This window comes from Ictidomys tridecemlineatus, chromosome 5 (genome assembly GCF_052094955.1).
Source record: "Ictidomys tridecemlineatus isolate mIctTri1 chromosome 5, mIctTri1.hap1, whole genome shotgun sequence".
Taxonomy (NCBI): domain Eukaryota; kingdom Metazoa; phylum Chordata; class Mammalia; order Rodentia; family Sciuridae; genus Ictidomys; species Ictidomys tridecemlineatus.
Window position 1 is genome coordinate 111,960,791 of NC_135481.1, and position 19,754 is coordinate 111,980,544.

Sequence of the window (19,754 nt, forward strand, 5' to 3'; positions counted from 1 at the left end):
ATTCTCATTTCCCTTGCAACATGACATTTCTTTCTACAGACTGAATGTTTTTGTTCCTCCCTAATTCATATGTTGAAATTAATCTCCAGTATGATGGCATTTTCAGTGAAGTCTTTGAGAGGTGATCAGGTGGCTGAAACTTAGGTGTCTTTATCTGATCCGAGGATGGTTAGATACCATTCCCTTACAGAAGAGAACCCAGAGATGTCTTGCAACTCTGCCATGTGCGGTTACAGCAAAAAGACATCTGTCTAGAGACCAGGAAATGACCCTCACCAGACAGTGAAATGGCCAATATCTTGAGATCAGACTTGCCAGCCTCCAGAACTATGAGAAATCTCTGTTCTTTATAAGCCACCCTCTATGGTATTTATGTTATAGCTGCCCAAATTGACTAAGACATCTCTGTTTCAAGAATCCTTGTCTAGTATATTACATTTTTACTTACGTAGACAGAAAACATATAAGTTGATATTAGACTCTCAAGATCTGTACTAAAACAGCATAGTATTTCTACATAACTAACATCCTCCTGTCTACTTTAAATCATCTCTAGATTACTTAATGCAATCTGAATAAGTAAATAGTTGTTACACTACTTAGGATTAGGTAACAATGACAAGAAAATGAGTCTACTTGTTCAGTACAGATGCAATTCTCACCCCTAATATTTTTAATTTATAGTTGACTGAATATGTAGAGGTGAACGTGCAGATAGAAGGGCTTATTATACTTCCCTCTGTTCATTTTTAAAAAAATTCTAATTTGTGTTATGACAGCAGAATGCATTACAATTCATATTACACACATAAACACATTTTTTCATATCTCTGGTTGTATGCAACGTATATTTACACCATTCATGTCTTTATATATATACTTAGGGTAATGATGTCCATCTCATTCCACCCTCATTTCTACCCCATGCTCCCTCCCTTCCCCTCTCACCCCTTCACCCTATCTAGAGTTTATCTAATCTTCCCATGCTCCCCCTCCCAACCCTACTATGAATCTGCCTCCTTATATCAGAGAAAATATTCAGCATTTGTTTTTTTTGGGATTGGCTAACTTCACTTAGCATTATGTTCTCCAACTCCATCCATTTACCTGCAAATGCCATGATTTTATTCTCTTTTATTGCTGGGTAACATTCCATTGTGTATATATAACACATTTTCTTTGTCCATTCATCTATTGAAGGGCATCTAGGTTGGTTCCACAGTTTAGCTACTGTGAATTGTGCTGCAATAAACACTGATGTAGCTGCATCCCTGTAGTATTCTGTTTTTAAGTTCTTTGGGTATAGACTGAAGAGTGGGATAGCTGGGTCAAATGGTGGTTCCATTCCCAGTTTTCCAAGGAATTTCCATACTGCTTTCCATATTGGCTGTACCATTTTGTAGTCCCACCAGCAATATATGAGTGTGTCTTTCCCCCCAATATCCTCACCTTGTATTCTTAATAACTGCCATTCTGACTGGAGTGAGATGAAATCTTAGAGTAGTTTTGATTTGCATTTCTCTACTTGCTAGAGATGTTGAACATTTTTTCATGTATTTGTTGATTGATTGTATATCACCTTCTGAGAAGTGTCTGTTCAGTTCCTTGGCCCATTTATTGATTGGGCTATTTGTGTTTTGGTATTTAGGTTTTTGAGTTCTTTATATACCCTAGAGATTAGTGCTCTATCTGATATGCAAGTGGTAAAAATTTGCTCCCAAGATGTAGGCTCTCTATTCACCCCACTGATTGTTTCTTTTGCTGAGAAGAAGGTTTTTTAGTTTGAGTCCATGCATTTATTAATTTTTGATTTTAATTCTTGCACTATAGGGATCTTATTAAGGAAGTAGGGGCCTAATCCAATATGATGGAGATTTGGGCCTACATTTTCTTATGTTAGATGCAGGGTCTCTGGTTTAATTCCAAGGTCCTCAATCCACTTTGAGTTGAGTTTTGTGCATGGTGAGAGATAGGGGTTTAATTTCATTTTATTCATATGGATTTCCAGTTTTCCCAGCACCATTCGTTGAAGAGGCTATCTTTTCTCCAATATATGTTTTTGGCGTCTTTGTCTAATATAAGGTAACTATAGTTATATGGTTTTGTCTCTGTGTCCTCTATTCTGTACCATTGGTCTACCAGTCTTTTTTGTGCCAATACCATGCTGTTTTTGTTACTATTGCTCTGTAGTATAGTTTAAGGTCTGGTATAGTGATGCCACCTGCTTCACTCTTTTTGCTAAGGATTGCTTTAGCTATTCTGAGTCTCTTATTTTTCTAGATGAATTTCATGACTGCCTTTTCTATTTCTATGAAGAATGTCATTAGGATTTTGATTGGAATTGCATTAAATCTGTAATGCTTTTGGTAGTATGGTCATTTTGACAATATTAATTCTGCCTATCCAAGAACAAGGGAGATCTTTCCATCTTCTAAGGTCTTCTTTAATTTCTTTCTTTAGCATTCTGTAGTTCTTGTTGTAGAGGTCTTTCACCTCTTTTTGTTAGGTTGATTCCCAAGTATTTTATTTTATTTTTTTTGAGGCTATTGTAAATGGGGTAGTTTTCTGTGTTTCCCTTTCAGATATACAGGAATGATATGCATTGTCACTGATATACAGAAATGCATTTGATTTATAGGTGTTGATTTTTTATCTTGCTAATTTGCTGAATTCATTTACTAGTTTAGAAGTTTTTTGGTGGAATGTTTTGGATCTTCTAGGTATAGAATAATATCATCTGCAAATAGTACTCATTTGAATTCTTCTTTTTCTATCTGTATACTTTTAATTTCTTTCATTTATCTAATTGCTCTGGCCAGTGTTTCAAGAACTATTTTAAATAGAAGTGGTGAGAGAGGGCATCCCTGTCTTTTTTCAGTTTTTAGAGGGAGTGCTTTCAACTTTTCTCCACTTATAATGATGTTGGCCTGTGGCTTAGTATAGATAGCTTTTACAATGTTGAGATGTGTTTCTGTTATCCCTAATTTTTCTAGTGTTTTGAACATGAAGGGGTGCTGTATTTTGTTGAACGCTTTTTCTGCATCTATTGAGATGATCATTTGGTTCTTATCTTTAAGTCTATTGATCTGATGAATTACATTTATTGATTTCTGTATGTTGAACCAACCTTGCATCTCTGGGATGAACCTCACTTGATCGTGGTGCACTAACTTTTTGATATGTTTTTGTATTCAGTTTGCCAGAATTTTATTGAGAACTTTTGTATCTATGATCATTAGAGATATTGGTCTAAAGTTTTCTTTCTTTGATGTGTCTTTGCCTGGTTTGGAATCAGGATGTTATTGGCCTCATAAAATGAGTTTGGAAGTGCTCCCTCTTTTTCTATTTCCTGAAATAAATTGAGGAATATTGGTATTAGTTCTTCTTCTTTTTTTTTTTCCTTAGGGCACATGTTAATGTAAGTTACTTGATTATTTCTTTATCTTATTTTTTAGTTTATTTTGGTACAGGAGATTGAACCTGGGGTACTTAACCATTGAGCCACATCCCTTTTGTATATTTTATTAGAGATAGGGTCTCACAGAGTTGCTCAGGGCCTCGCTAGGTTGTTGAGGCTGGCTTTGAACTCACAATCCTCCTGCCTCAGCCTTAGTTCTTCTTTAAAGGTCTTGTAGAACTTAGCTGTGTATCCATCTGGTCCTGGGCTTTTCTTGGTGGGTAGGCTTCTGATGGCATTTTCTATTTCATCACTTGAAATTGATTTGTTTAAATTGTGTATATCATCCTGATTCAATTTGGGAAAATCATATGACTCTAGAAATTTTCAATGCCTTCGATATTTTCTATTGCTTTGGAGTACAAGTTTTCAAAATAATTTCTAATTGTCTTCTGTATTTCTGTAGGTGTCTATGGTGAAGTTTCCTTTTTCACTGTGTATGTTAGTAATTTCAGTTTTCTCTCTCCTTCTCTTCATTATCATGGCTAAGGGTTTGTCAATTTTATTTATTTTTTCAAAGAACCAAGTTTTTGTTTTGTCAATTTTTTTAATTGTTTCTTTTGTTTCAATTTCATTGATTTCAGCTCTGATTTTAATTATTTCCTGTCTTCTACTGCTCTTTGTGTTGATTTGTTTTTCTTTTTCTAGGGCTTTGAGATGTAATGTTAAGTCATTTATTTGTTGACTTTTTCTTCTTTTAAGGAATGAACTCCATGCAATGAACTTTCCTCATAGTACTGCCTCCATAGTGTCCCAGAGATTTCGATAAATTGTATCTGTGTTCTCATTCACCTCTAAGAATTTTTTAATCTCCTTCTTGATGTATTTTGTAACCCATTGTTCATTCAGTAGCATATTATTTAGTCTCTAGGTGTTGGAAGAGCTTTTTATTTATCATTGATTTCTAATTTCATTCCATTATGATCTAATAGAATGCAGGGTAGTATCTCTAATTTTTTAATATTTTCTAATATTGCTTTGTGGCATAACATATGGTCTATTTTAGAGAAGGATCTATGTGCTGCTGAGAAGAAAGTGTATTCACTCATTGAAGGATGAAATAGTCTATATATGTCAGTTAAATCTAAGTTATTGATTGCATTAGTGAATTCTGTAGTTTTTTTTCCAGTTTTTGTTTGGAAGAGCTATCCAGTGGTGAAAGAGGTGTGTTAAAGTCACCCAGAATTATTGTGTGGTGGTCTATTTGACTCTTGAACTTGAGAAGAGTTTGTTTGATGAATGTACACACTCTATTTTTTGGGCCATGTAAATTTATTATTGTTATTTCTTATTGATGAATGGTTCCTTTAAGCAGTATGAAATATCCTTCTTTATCCCTTTTGATTAACTTTGGCTTGAAGTCTACTTTATTTGCTATGAGCATAGAAACCCCTGCTGCTTCTGCAGTCCATGTGGGTGGTTGCTGTGCCCCTCCCCTGACTCAGGCAAAGGCAAGGCCCTACTGTGGTGGATGGTGCAAGGTGTCCATCCTCTGGAGGAGCGCAGTATGTTTCTGGGAATGGGCTGGTTTGTTTTTGTATTCCTGTTAATAAGTATAGTGGTGACTTCTCATATGACCATTAAATATGTAGGAAAAAACATGACTTTCCCAATTAATGCAACTACTCCTAAAGAATAAATCTGTTTGCTCTAAATGCAATGATTCAGCTATGGAATGTAAATTGTTAGTGTTTAATGAGAAACCCTCTGTAGGAAAAACAGTCAAGGAAGCTTTTGAGAAAGTAAATTAAAATCTAGAGAGGAAAAATTAATATTAAGAAGACAGATTAGTGCTTGGTATTGGGCAACTTGTTCTTGTTCCTGAGCACAATGGTTTGGTGCTCTTATTCTTGTTTGATTAAAATTAGTAGCCTCTCTTTTCAAGTTAACTACTTGCCATAACTGCGGCACCAGTTTTAGTAAGTCAAGAAAGAATAGTCAAGGTACAGGCCAATAGTCTGGGACATTTCTAACTATTATTAAAAGCTAACTAAGCAGAAACAGTTCAAAGCAAAATGTAAACTGAAAGTAAAAATGCTTGCTTATGCATAAGCCAAGATACATTCTTCTTATCTAATTGTAGCTATGTAATATTTTGTTTCTTTGAATAATGATTTCTGTTTGGTAATCACAAAATACTGTGAGTCTGCAAAAAATGAAAAGTATATATGATTAACTTCACAAGTAAAGATTGGGATTCAACACCTTCACTCTTGTGTCTGTGTTGCTTCTCCGCCACCTTTCTTTGACTCCTCACCGTCCGTTAGTCTCCTGAGATCCCCTGCTCGAGCTGGACTCCGACAGGTGGTATGATTTTTCTCAACCTTTTACCTTCAGTTTGTGGATGTCTTTTCCTATGAGATGACTCTCTTGGAGACAGCATATTGTTGGGTCTTTTTAAAAAAATCCAATCTGCCAGTCTATGTCTTTTGATTGGTAGTTTAGGCAATTAATATTCAAGGTTATTATTGAGACATGTCTTGTATTCCCAGCCATTTTTAGTATTTAACCTGACTTGGTTTCTCCTTTGATTAGCTTTTCCTTTAGTGTAATATCTCTCTTTGCTGTTCTTCATTGTTGTTTTTCAATTCCTCTTCATGGAATGTTTTGCCGAGGATGTTCTATAGTGCAGGCTTTCGAGTTGAAAATTCTTTTAACTTTTGTTTATCATGAAAAGTTTTTATTTCATCATCATATATAAAGCTTAAATTTGCTGGATAGATTCTTGGTTGGCATCCATTTTCTTACAGAGCATGATATATGTTTTCCAGGATCTTCTAGGTTTCAGTGTCTGGGTTAAAAAAAAAAATTGCACATAATCTAATTGGTTTCCCCCTATATGTAATCTGATTTTTTTCTCTGTGGCTTTTAATATTCTCTCCTTATTCTGTATGTTAGGCATTTTCATGATAATATGCCTTGGTGTGGATCTGTTGTAATTTTGTACATTTGGCGTCTTGTAAGTCTCTTGTATTTCGTTTTCCAATTCATTCTTCATGTTTGGAAATTTTTCTGATATTATTTCATTGAATAGAATCCTCATTCCTTTGGTTGGCAACTCTATGCCTTCCTCTATCCCAACAACTCTTAAAATTTGGTCTTTTTATGCTATCCCATATTTCTTGAATGTTCTGCTCATAGTTTCTTACCATTTTAACTGTGTGGTCTACATACTTTTCAAGATTATATATTTTGTCTTCATTGTCTCAGGTCCTGTCTTCCAAGTGGTCTAATCTGTTGGTGATGCTTTCGGTTGATTTTTAATTTTTAATTTAGTTTATTGTTTCTTTCATTTCAAGGATTTCTGTTTTTAGTTTTTTTAAAACCTCTATCTCTCTATTGAAGTAATATTTTGCTTCCTGTATTTATGTAGCTCTTTTTCAAAATGATATTTTGCTGCCTGTGTTTACTCTCTTATATCATCCTTTAATTAATAGAACATTTTAATTATGTACATCCTGAACTCCTTCTCTGTAATTTCTTCTACTGTGCTGGCCATGGATTCTAGTAATGTAGTATCTTGATTTGTTTGGGGCACTTTCTTCTCTTGTCTTTTCATATTGCTTGTGTAACTTCCCTTATCACTGTGGATCTGAGGTGTTACAGTTTTTACCCAATAGGCGTATAGGGCCCCTGTAGGGTTCTAATACCTCTCCTTTGAGGTGAAGGACAATATTAACAGATCCCAGTATAAACAATATACACCCTGAAAACAAATGTTGGTTTGTAAAAGGGTTTACAGTTTCTGATGGTGGACAAAGAACTGGAAGTGAGGAGTAGGACAATATGCTGATGAGGTAGGAGTTGAGGATATAGAGTTGTTATGTCTTAGGAACTGTGAAAGAGAAATCTAAAGAGGAAGTAGCAGGAGAAGAGAAAGGAAGTGATTTTTAGTAGAGAAGTAAGTGGGAAGACAGTAGAGTACATAAAACAAACATATATATATATAAAGAAAAATTTAAAAAGGTTAAAACAGTAGAAGTTGGTGACGAAAAAAAGGAAAACTAACAAAAGAATATAAAACACAACTGTAATATACTATTCAGGTGTTGCAGTCCTTAAAATCCTAATTCATCAACGTATTTGGTTGTTGGGGATGTGAGGGTGGGAGAATAGGGAGGGAGAAGAAAAAAAATCTTGAAGGAAGAAACAGATTTTTTCTGTTGGAGATTAGTATCTTTCCTGCGTCTCTTCTCATCCAATAGTTGGGTCATCTGTTGTTAGCTGACATCTCCAATATCAGGATGGTGAAGGTAACCAAGGTGTCACTGTGCCAGGGTAATGGCTGCTGGGAGAGGGAGTAGTTAGAAACTGGGTACCTGGCCAGGTGGAGTTCCACACTGGGAGTTGCTCCCACTGAAGATGGTGATGAAGGTGACCCAAGATGGAGGCGCCTGCTTTCAGTGGTGGGGTGTCGAGTCGGGTGTGGGGAGTCGAGCCATGGTGGTGGAGGATGAGTTCAGAGTGGAGCTCAGTGGCATGCAGTCGCTGACTTCAGAGCCTGGGTGAGGATATTGAGTGCAGGCAGACCAGTAAGTGTACAGGACTATCTCCCTGCTGCAGAGTCCCAAGATGGCAGCCACTGGAGGAGCCCCTCGTTGGTAGGTGGGGGTCCACACAGGAGTGGTGGCTGGAGTTCCTGTGTGTAGAAAGCTGCAGGGTGTCCTGCATGGGATTGGTGTTCTTGATTTCTACTCGAGTGGATGGCCAAAAGTTCTGTGTGGGTACTGATGCTGTTGGTCCTTCTTGGGTACCTGGCAGTCCTGTGTGGGCAAGTAGTTGGGATATCTACTCCGAAGCTGAGGCCAGGAGCCCTGGACAGGCAAGGCGATGGTGATTCCTGTGCAGGAGCAGGAATATCACTCTCAGAGAAGCCGTATCCTCACTACTTGAGTCCAAAGTCATGGAGTGACACAGAATACTGCCTCCCTCTGGCCCGCCATCTTGGATCCCCTCCTTCCCTCTGTTCTTTCAAATGTAAATCAGTTTTGCCTAACTGGCTTTCTCAGTTAGCTCTTTGACTTTTTATTCCATTAGTGTGGCATCAGTCAGATCTAAATGTTTTCTGGGAAATAAATGCTCCTTTCTGCTAGCAGTAGAGCGAGGGTGTAAGGTGCACATGTCCATGTGTGTACATAGGACAGAATGGGAATGGCATATGATAAAGGCTAGGAATACTCATAATTCTGATTGTGAGTTTCAGATTGACACATACATATGCGTTGACTGGATTGATCTAGCTGAATTACAAAACTTTGTAACAGAGAAAGGAAATGATGGTTGGAACAAAATCCCCCAACAGAGCAGAAGCAGAAAGGTGGCTAGATTATATGTCATTTTTGTGCAAAGTTTAAAAAACCATCCTTTCTCTACTTGAGCCCAGATGACACCACAGTAGGTGGCCTGTGGAGTATAGTGTTATCCAAATTCTGGCCTGACTCTCTTTGTGGAGAATTTATAGAACATGACCTGAATAACAATAGAAAAGCTATACAAAGCACAGGAAAGGGACTAGGCTGGCCTCTAAAACAAGGAAGGGCACCACTTCTTCCTTGAAATAGAATTGTCTAGTGGTTGCTGAAAGTTTTTTTTTTTTTTAAGTTCAAACTAAATAACATTATGGTAATAGGAAGAATCTATTTGTGGAATTGTTGTTTTGCATTTCATCTATTTGGTCACCAAGTAAACCAACCCATAGAAATGTTAAGCTTCTTACCCTTTCAAAACCACAAAAGTCTGCTCGCGAAAACTAGAAGAAAAGAGAAACGTTAACTTTTGCTTGCATATTAGAGGCATGACAAAACAGTAATTTAAAGTATACTAAAGGAAATTCATGTTTTTTCTATTCCATCAGTTAGGATGATTAAACACTAAACCAGCCTCTGACATAGTTTATATAATATCCTGGAGATTTTCCCTTTAGTCTTTGCTTTGTGTGACCATCTTATTAATTTACTTACTTAATGAAATTCCAGCAAGGATTTGAGATGAAGATTGTAAGGGCTCCCCAACCCCTCCAACTGGGGATTGAACCTAGGCCTTGAACATGCAAGTTATACCAGGTATAAGAAATATTTGCTTCTCGGTCAGTTGCTTTTGTTTTCCTTCTCTTATCTTAATTTATATTACCTTTTAAACTATACTTAGTTTTACCAATTACCTTATAGCATTTTGGAAACTTATACAGTGCTTTAGTCAGCTTAGAGGAGGAAAAGTTTATTTTGGGGCTCACAGTTTCAGAGGTCTCAGTTCATAGACAGATGGCTCCATTCCTTGGCAGAAGAGTATGGGAGAAGAAAGCAGCTTCCATGATGATCAGGAAGCAGAGAGAACCTAAGCTCAGCTCACCAAATATTACCCCAAAGGCATACCTCCAGGAATTCATCTCCTCCAGCCACATCCTACCATCCTTGGGTTAACATTTAGTTAATCCCCATTGGGATTAACTCACTAATTGGGTTAAGGTTTTAATAACTGAACCATCTCACCTCTAAATCTTCTTGCATTGTCTCACACATGAACTTTGGGGGGCCTCTCACATCCAAATCATAACATATAGCTAAAATACATAGGTAGATAATGTCTTTTCTACATGTATATATTTAAAATTTACTATAAATACATACATCAATAAAACTGGCACCATTTTCAAATTATATATTCAGTATTGTAAGGCAAAGGAAAAAGTTGCTATATTATGCAACTTTTTTAAAAGGAAGAAGTATTTTAATTCTAGGATATACCACACATAACTCAAATGCCAAATATTTCTTTTTATGTCTCAGAATTTAAGGTTAATGATTAGTTACAAAGTGATTTACATACCTTTAGGATTTTGCCTGAAGGATAGCGAAGATCTTTACTTACAAAAACACCCAAAGATGTGAGGATAACTAAAACATGATTTGTTAAAACCATATCAATCAAGGAAAGCCCTGAATGTTCTAAAAGAAGAAATCAAACCCTGGGTTAAAAAGTAAGAAAAAAAGTGAGCTCTTTAGCAAAGCAAAGACATTTCATAAATACTGTTCAAATTATTATAAGTGAAAGGCTGTAGATAAAGGCAGCTAGAGGAATTACCTTCATGAAGTGAAGTATAGATGTTTTCTGTCAGGTCATACCACATGGTAGAACCATAATTCCAAAATCCAGAAAAGGTTAGGCCTATGAAAACACCTACAATGAAAGAAAAGAAAATGAAAACTCAACAACTTCACAGAACTAGCCACTTCAATGGTGCTAGACTTCCAGGGCAGGAGCATGAATCTACCTCATCTTCCAATACAATTTCCTGTCCTACTTCAACTCTCCTTTTCTCAGTTTGAATCTCATTTCCCCACACACTAGAAAGATGAATTAACTGCAAGTTACAGCCAGGATTTTATCCAACCACCTCATTGACTCCTAGAAGAGTTCCTCTGGGAACGTTCTGTTCTTAAGCCCTCTTAATGCATTGTTATAGCCTAAAAATATTTTCCAAGCTGTATTTAAGTATTCTGTTCATATTGAAGAGGATCATAATACTCTACTCCAAAATATGCCATTTTGATTTAACACCAAGACAAGTTTGCATAAACAGACATTACTTAAATAACCCTTATCCTCCATGAGTTTTTCTCAGATATTTCATAGCTATTTCTTCACAGCTTATTGTCTCTTGAAACCCAACCCCCATTTTTTTTTTGTTAAAATGGCATATAAGATCCAAGTTTAAGCACAATTGACAATTGAACATAGGAGCAGTTTGGTCTTAGAGGAGTGAGTAGTCAGCACCAACAATACAGATTTGGGATTCATCAGCCTGCAGATGGCATTAGTAAGGAGACTGGATTGAGTCTACCAGAGAGAAAATGTGATCATTTTATCTCTGGTAGAAAAAGGAAGGAGAGTCAAAAACCCCAGGTTCATCAACATTGAGAGGTCACTCCAAAAAGGAGTCAACCTAGAAAACTAAAGAGTTACCAATGAAAAGCAATTGAAGGTGGTGTCAAGAAAGCCAAGAGGATAAAGTGTTTTGAGGAGAGTTGTCAACTGCATTAATGTTCTGGGAGGAAAAGTAGAATAAGAAAAAAGAATTGGCTGTTGGAATAGGGCAATGTGGAGATTGTGGGTGATCTTGAGAAGAACTCTTCAGATAGAGGATGGAAACAAAAGTCTGATTTGCAGTAAAATAAAGATAAAATGTGAAGTGAAAAACAGTAGTCCCATTTTGCTTTGAAGAACAGTTAAATGGAGGGTGGGAGTAAAGTCAGATGAATGAAGGTTTTGTTTAAGATGGGGGACAGTGGGGCTTGCTGGTATGCTAATGCATAAGATCAAGGAGGAGGGAGAGCATGATGAAGCAGGAGAGAAAGGGGAAGTGCAGTGTAGATGCAGGAGGAGAAAATTTCTTCAGATGGTGGGAGTAGGATCCAGGACATGAGAAGTGAGGAGTGGTCTTTGATGGAAGTAGAGAGAAGGAATACAACAGGTGGAAGGCAGAGCTTGCAAGTGGGAGTGAGGCAGGACTGCAGATGGCAGGTGTAATAGTGAAGGAGTGCCTATGAAAAGTCTCTACATTCTCTATGAAGTATTAGACAAAGGCACAGCTGAGAGAGGGGAAGCAGATGACACTGAGTGTCTGAGGATTTGGAAGAGGTGTGATAAGGCCATCTTGCAGAGTGGGAAAATAAATATAACATAAAGGAGTGACAGGATATCAGGGCAGTGCTACATGCCCTATTGAAATCTGTGATCATGAGTTTAAAGTGAGACCAGTCTGTGGAATTCTTAAATGAGACTGGTGAACAATTATTTTCTAGCAACCATGTGCTCCTGCTCTTCCAGGAGCACAGGTGGTCTTAAATAGAGTTGGGAGTACACAAGGAAGAAAGAGAAGGGTGAGAAGGTTACAGAATATTTATAAGGATGGAACATGAAAATTATGGTGAGAGAAGAAAATAAGGATATTGGATACTTAAAAAGTATGGTTCAAAGTCTCAACAAGACCAAAGGAATGTTGGAATATGAATTCTGGGAAAGATAGAATAGAAGGCAGTACACGGTGTGAGATTCTTGTATTGGAGATTTTTGAGATACTGACGATTATTAGAGATTATGAGGTCATGAAAATAACCACAGAAGGAGATGAACCCTTGGAACTGGATAACCCTTAACATGGGTTACTGAAAACAGTGACAAAAATCAAGGTGGAGAGGAAGGCAGAGATCAGAAGCTTAACTCATTAAGAGTGTGACTGACAAGGAAGTGCTGGAGCAGACCTGAAGGGATATGTCATACGAGTGACCTACAGGAGGAAGGTGGTTAATAAGTCCAAAATGGAGCACATAGGGCCACTGTTCTTACCATTAACCTCATGTGGAATTAAGGCTAGAAGGATGAACAGGGCCTTGCAAAGGAACTGCTAGCTAAGGCAGTTTGCCTGCTACTGTGGCAAATTTTGTTTCTGTTTCGGGACAGTGGTAGTCAGTTGGGGGAACGGGGGTTTCACCTAACAGGTTGCTGAAACCAATTCTTTTATGAAAGTCTGAGGTGGTCTGTGAATGTGACTCCAGGCAATTAAAACTGCCCCTTCCCTCCTCCATGACTCTCAATTTTATGTCAGGATGGAGCTTGAGGAATTGAGAATGGCTGCTCTATTGTGGGTCAGGGTAGGAAGGCAGATACCAGTGTTTGAATAAAGAGAAGAAGAAGGAGATCCTAGCCTGGTATCCATGAAACAAAGTAGGGAAAAAAAGCTGTTTACATCTAGGTTGTTAGAGCTCAACACAGGGACAGCAGAGAGGAGATAGACACATGACTTATAACTAACTTAGCAGAAGCAGGCATTCAAAACTAGAGAAAACCAACAGACTATAAACTTTTAGGAAGTCAAGGAAACCTGAGCCCAGGCTATGTCTATTCCTAACCCAATGCACACGGTTTTAATCTGTTGCTTTAGTATAAAGTGATGGTAGGGTAAGCTTTTATTCTTTTATTGTTTTCTAAAATTATGTTTGCTATTAACGATACACTACTCTTTCATGTGAATTTTGGAATTGGTCTGTCAATTTTCATGCCAAAAAAAGAAAAAAAAATAGATAAATAAAGGAAAATGTACCCCCCCACCAAGTAATTTTTCTTCAAACTGTATTGAACTGGTTGATAAATTTGGAGATAATTAAGATCTTTATAATACTCTAAGTTTCTATTGATAAACATAAAATCTTTTATTTATTTCAGTTTTTTAATGGGCTCTATTTGGTTTCATAATATCTGTACAACAGGCCTTGCAACTCTTTTTGTTTGTTTGTTTGTTTTTAATTCCTAGGTATCTTTTGGGATGTTTTGCCCTATAAATCATAATTTTAATCTTGGGACTGGGGATGTAGCTCAGTGGTAGAGCCTAGCCCATATGAGGTACAATCCTCAGAACTGAAAAAAAAAGGAAAAAAAAGATGAAATTATAGTTTTGAATTTGCCTTTGAGGTGGTTTTATATATTGTTATTATATCTCATAACTTCATAGCTCTCTCATATTTGTTCAGATTGTTTTTATATAAAATTTTTAGCTTTTTTGTAGATATACATATTACCTATGAGTAATAAAAATTTCTTATTTTTTAATCTGTTTATTTCTTATTTGCCTTTTATATTAATTTGAACTGAGTAGAATAGGTAATCAATGACCGAGGAAAAGCAATAGAAAAATACTGTTAATAGCTAAGATGTGTAATGGTGATCTGATATTATGCAATAATATTTAGTCTTCATACCCAGGGCTCCTATGTCTCTTGGAATTTCCTGTGTTATAGAATATCTTTTGTTCTAATGAGGTGACTCTTGATGGGCTGGTCATCAGAAAAACTGAACCATGACTTAAGCTTGAAACTTTGAGCCCCATAGCCATCCTCCAGGAAGGCAGGAGAAGCTGGAGACTGATCTTGCCAATGTGATAAAGCCTTCATAAAAATCTCTATGGCAAAGGCTTCAGAGAGCTTCCTGGTTGATGAATACATCCAGGTACAGGGAAGGCGGTATAAGCAACTTCATGAGAACAGAACTTGTTGTGTTTGAGACCTTTTTGAATTTTGCCCTATATACCTCTTTATCTGGCTGTTTATCTGTATCCTTCATGATGTCCTTTACAATAAACTTGTTAAATGTATGAGATGTTCCTCTGAGTTCTGTGAGCTCTTCTAGCAAATTATTGATTGGGGGTGGGTCATGGAAACCCTCTAATAGGGTTGGTTAGAAGTACAGGTTATAACCTGGAACTTGTGAATGGAACTAAGACTCCAACCTCTAGGGGGTCTGTGCTAACTATGCCAGAATTGAATTAAATCATAGGATGCCCAATTAGTGTCAGCAAGGAGCTGAAGAAAGGCTTGGTGTAGAGAATCTATACAATTGGTATTTGAAGTGTTGTAAATGAGAATAAAGAGAAAAAGCTTATTTTTTCCTTTGTACGTGCAGCAGTGAAAAAACATACACATAATAAATAAAATAATGTAATACCTTAGGAAAAATAATACCTACTTATATATGGAAGAAATATCAAATGGATTAAAAACAATGCATAATTGTTGGGAAGAAGTAATATACCAGTAGAGGGAAGAGGATAAATGAAATTAGGAGAGATACTTAAGCCACTACTGACATGGTAAAAAGTCACGAGAAACAATATCCTCAATATATCACACTTGCAACTAGACAGGTAGAGTGACAAAGAGTAAATTCATGGGTGTTTTTAAGAATCATTTTCACTCCAGCCCAACTATATACATTTCATTTATACTGCCACTTAACCAACACCTTTAACAAATGCAAAACACTACTAATGTCATTCAATAAATTTGTAAACTTACCATTATATGTTGTATTCAAAACGAAGCCAATTATAGCAACATCATTGGCACAAGGGCACTTTGTCACTTTGATGTCTATCACATGTGGATACAATGTTTTGACCTCATGTTTTACCATCGCTCTTCCAAGAGTCCACTGTAGAATAGGTTCTGTGGAAATTAAATTTAGGTGTTTAAACTGTGAAAATGAAACATTACCACTTTCCTTTAAAAGTTTTAGACTATAAAGGAACTATTCTATAGTTCAAAAATGGGTGCAGTAGGATCTCACCCTTCATTGATGGAAAGTAAGTCTGTTTTTATTTTCCAGAGTAGAAGGAATGATGTCTAATTCCCTCGGTGTGAGCCTGGCAAGATCACATTGCAGAAGAGTATGTGGGATGGGAGATATTGCTTTGGCCATATTAGGATAAAAACATTATCGTAGGATCTATGCCTAGAAATGGAATTGCTCCACCATGGGATAGACACATTTATAACTTAGAAAACAACTTCTGTCTCAAGAGCCCCCATTTCCTTTCCTTTCCTTTCCCAATCCCATCAAACGGCAGTAGATAATTAAAAATGAGAATTCAGAGTAGCAGTGGAAAACAGGGGAAATTGTCATTAGTAGTTAAGAGACTTAGAGTGGCTTCTGGAAAATAGAAAAGTTAGGAGTAGACTAATAGGAAACCCAATCAGCGGTGACAGTTCTTCAACCCAGCATGGTCTGAATGGCAAAACAAGTGGCAAAGAAGGTCTTTCACATGACCCACAAGGACTTCCAGGAGATAAAGTATTTAAATTCCTCACCTTTAATTTTTGCTAGGCTCTAGTTCATGGGCCTTTGAATATTTGTTTTTCTCCCAATCATTTTCCAATCTCTTTTTGGTATCACCCTCTCTGCAAAGCCTTCCATGAATCCCTAGAGTAAGTGAGACTCCCCCGATCCTCTCATGCTTCAGGACAGCCCTAAACTTCAGTGGTCTAGAAGAATGAAACTACACTCTTCTTCACCAGACAGGGTTAGGCAACAATCCTTTTGAATGAACTTAATAAGACAAGGTTTTCCAAATTTTAAAATTTATTCATGGAGATGTAACAGGTTGAGCTAAAGTCAAATCTTCATGCATAAAACTCAGGCTGGGAGACAAAAAGACAGTCAATATAGTTAATAAACAATTGGGTCAGATCTGGAAGATGGAGGCTGATTCAAAAGGAAAGGAAATCAAATGCTAAATATCTCCAAAGTCCTGCCCCCACCAGCCTGTTCCCCTGCATCCAGGAAATTGTTCCTCCCTGCAGAGAGCTATAGGAGTTGTTAATGAAGTACCTCTGGGCAGCTCCTTTCCTGCCCAATTGTGCAGTCATGGAGAGGCACCCTGGAAAGGCTTTTTGCCCACCTTTTGGCCCACCTTTTGGTTGCTTGTCACTAGGCAAGATGAGACGAGAAGGAGGGCTGAGAACAAAGGAACTAGAATGTATAAAAGCGGGAGTGAAAGGTCAGGCAACACAGCCTCCAAAAGGAGGCAGATTTTAAAAGGCTGCTGAACAAGGCTTTACTGAGATTTCCCTGTGTGTGTGTGGGGAGGAACTCTCAGAATGACAGAGGGGATAAGAAGAGGGTCTGAGGAGAAACCACATGGGGCTGGAATTTTTATTTGGCTTAGGGCAGGAAGGGAGAACTTGGGACAGGAAAAGGGGTTTTTAGAGTCCCTTGTCCCACTGGAGTTGGTGGTGGTGGGGGAGCTGGCTAAGATCCAGGATTGGCCAGGAGACCCTGCTGATTGACAGGCGGTTCCCTCAGGGCCTGATTGGTGGTTCTTTCGCACGTGGGCTGCTTGGTACTTTGTTCCTAAGTCACCTCCATCAACCTGACAGGGAGGACACCCCTACTTCCTTGGACACCCATCTCTAGGCCCCCTTCTCTGCAGAGAAGCCTATCTATGTTCTATCCTTTAAATAAAACTTGCTTTCTATGCTTGCCTCAGCATTTCTTGGGTGTTCAGTCTTCACATCTGGGAAACAGAATTTGGCCCCGACGGAGTCTAAACACCGGCATCAAAACAACAGAAGGATCTTTTTTTTTTTTTTTCCCTGAAGAAAATCTTTTGAAAACACTGAGAAAAGGAATCTGAAACCCAGATCTATGAGTTTGCAGTTAGATCAACGTAGACCTGTCTGAGCCTAGCAATCTAGTGGAAAGTCAGAAACTGGAAGCATTTCACGTAGGGGAACACAGAACAGCTCTCCACCCACAACCAAGGCATAGGTCCTGGGAGAGACTGATCAGGAATTCAAAAGACCAGGACAGAATGTAGTGGCACCCAATTCTCCACAGAAAATCTTAACTAAGCTTCTCCAGAAATCTTCACCATAATTGATTTTAGGACTGTCAGCAATAGAGTCTCTACAAAAGAGTTCAATGTAGGTAAACTTCCTATTTTCCTGTTGCTCTATTTTACTTGGCCACTGGCCTGGAAGAATTCAGCACTCCAGGTGCTATATGCCTCTTTACTTGTTTTTTCCACAAACATTTATCCAGTATAGTAGTTTGTAGAAGTATGTTGCAAATGCAAAATGTGATTGAAAAAATACATTCTGTAACAAGGCCTCTGGCCTTGAGCTGGGACTTCACAGGGATGTCTACATTTCTAAGATAAGAGAAGTTACCAATTGGGCTCCATGGTAACAGCTGGCAGGGGGAGGAAAGAAAGGGAAGAAGAAGCTCTCCCCTTCTCAGGTGGTGTCTTTGAAGGGTTAACTTGCCCAGAACAGTGAAAAAAAAAAGGTGCTTTTATGTGAACTTCTGCAGACTGTGAACTTCTGAGTCCCTCCTCTTATATGTTGGGTATAAAGTTATGAAACTTACCTGAACTCAGGGTTCAGGGGATTAATTGATTACAGTGAAAGCTGTACCCTCTGACCCTGGCTGCAGCCAAATAAAACTGTTTCCTGCTATCTCTGGTACCCTGCCTCATCTATAACAGGGAGAGATGGAGTTTGGAGACTAAATAGAGACCAGAAATTGTGGGGTCCACAGACAATGTAAAGGGCTAAGAATTGGCTCCATCTGGAAGAAAACTTGAAGGAGATTCCTGGGGTGCAGTCTTCCAACATGGAAGGCATGGTGAGGTAAAATCTCCTGACCAATTGGCATACAGCAAAGAAGCTGGAGCAAACTTAGCCTATACCTCGCCTCTAGGAGTTCTGCCTCCAGGACTAACTCTCCCACCATCCTGAAGGTAGAGCTACCATCAAACTCCAGACAATCCCACCTATTGGCTGAGAAGGGAAGCTGAGAAACTTTTGAACTCCAATGGAAACAGTTGTTCCATTTTTCCATTGAGATCTTTCTCTCTCTCTCTCTCTCTCTCTCTCTCTCTCTCTCTCTCTTTCACATCTTTACCATTTTTGAAACCAAGTATTTTTCATGCACCAGTTTATTGAGGACCAGGATGTCTGAATAGTACATTACAGTTTTTTGTGTATTCTTTTATTTTACTTTATGATATTTTCTCCCTCACTTATCTGTTTCCCTAGATTTTCTTTCTCTCTTTTCTTCTACTAATAACCATCATATATTAATTCTTCTTTCACTCTTCCTATAATTTTTTACTTCTGTCTTCTTTTCTCCCTCCTCATAAACATCACATCTGTTCTCTCTTTGTCCACCATTTGAAATTGTAAACCCTTTTGCAAACTCACTGTTTATATTGTAGACAATAATTGAACACATCATTTTTGTTTATTGTGACAAAACTGTAGACATCTTAATAGAAGCTATATGGGTTAGGGCTGTATATTTTTGCATTGTGTGCTGTTAATATTGGTCTCTCCTTAAAGGAGAGACACTGTAAATATACACGGTAGAAACTGTACTGCAGTAGATCCACACTGCTAGATGGGAAGACACACAAACAACATAAAAAATAAGGTAGGAAAGTGCCCCAAACAAACCAATAGAATCCATTGACAATACAATAGAAGAAATTGAGAGAAGGAGTTTAGAATGCACATAGTTAAACTGATTTGTGACAAAAAGGACAATATAAGGTCATAAAATCAGAGATAAAATTCAGGATGTGAAAGATCACTTCAATGAAGAGATCCTGATTCTAAAAAAATCAAGCAGAAACCTTGAAATGAAGAAATCAATAACAAAATAAAAAATTCAATGGAAAGCATCACAAACAGACTAGACCACTTGAAAAACAGAACCTCAAGCAATGAAGACAAAATATATAATCTTCTAAATAAAATTGACTAGGACACCCATAGCACAAGAGTTAATAATAAGAATCAACAAATGGGACTTACTTAAACTAAAAAGTTTTTTCTCAGCAAGAGAAACAATAAGAGAGGTAAATAGGGAGCCTACATCCTGGGAACAAATTTTTACTCCTCACACTTCAGATAGAGCCCTAATATCCAGAGTATACAAAGAACTCAAAAAAATTAAACAATAAGAT

General features: G+C 37.6%; 1 protein-coding gene across 1 annotated transcript in view; it reads right to left on the reverse strand.

Moving 5' to 3' along the window:
* Catsperb (catsper channel auxiliary subunit beta) overlaps positions 1-19,754 on the reverse strand; it is a 123,318-nt gene that overhangs the window by 65,528 nt on the left and 38,036 nt on the right. The window contains exons 6-9 of the mRNA XM_078050723.1: positions 15,304-15,453; positions 10,538-10,633; positions 10,283-10,401; positions 9,174-9,206 (exon numbers count right to left, since the gene is read on the reverse strand). Of these exons, the coding sequence (XP_077906849.1) occupies positions 9,174-9,206; positions 10,283-10,401; positions 10,538-10,633; positions 15,304-15,453 (398 nt within the window). The remainder of the gene's footprint in view (positions 1-9,173; positions 9,207-10,282; positions 10,402-10,537; positions 10,634-15,303; positions 15,454-19,754) is intronic.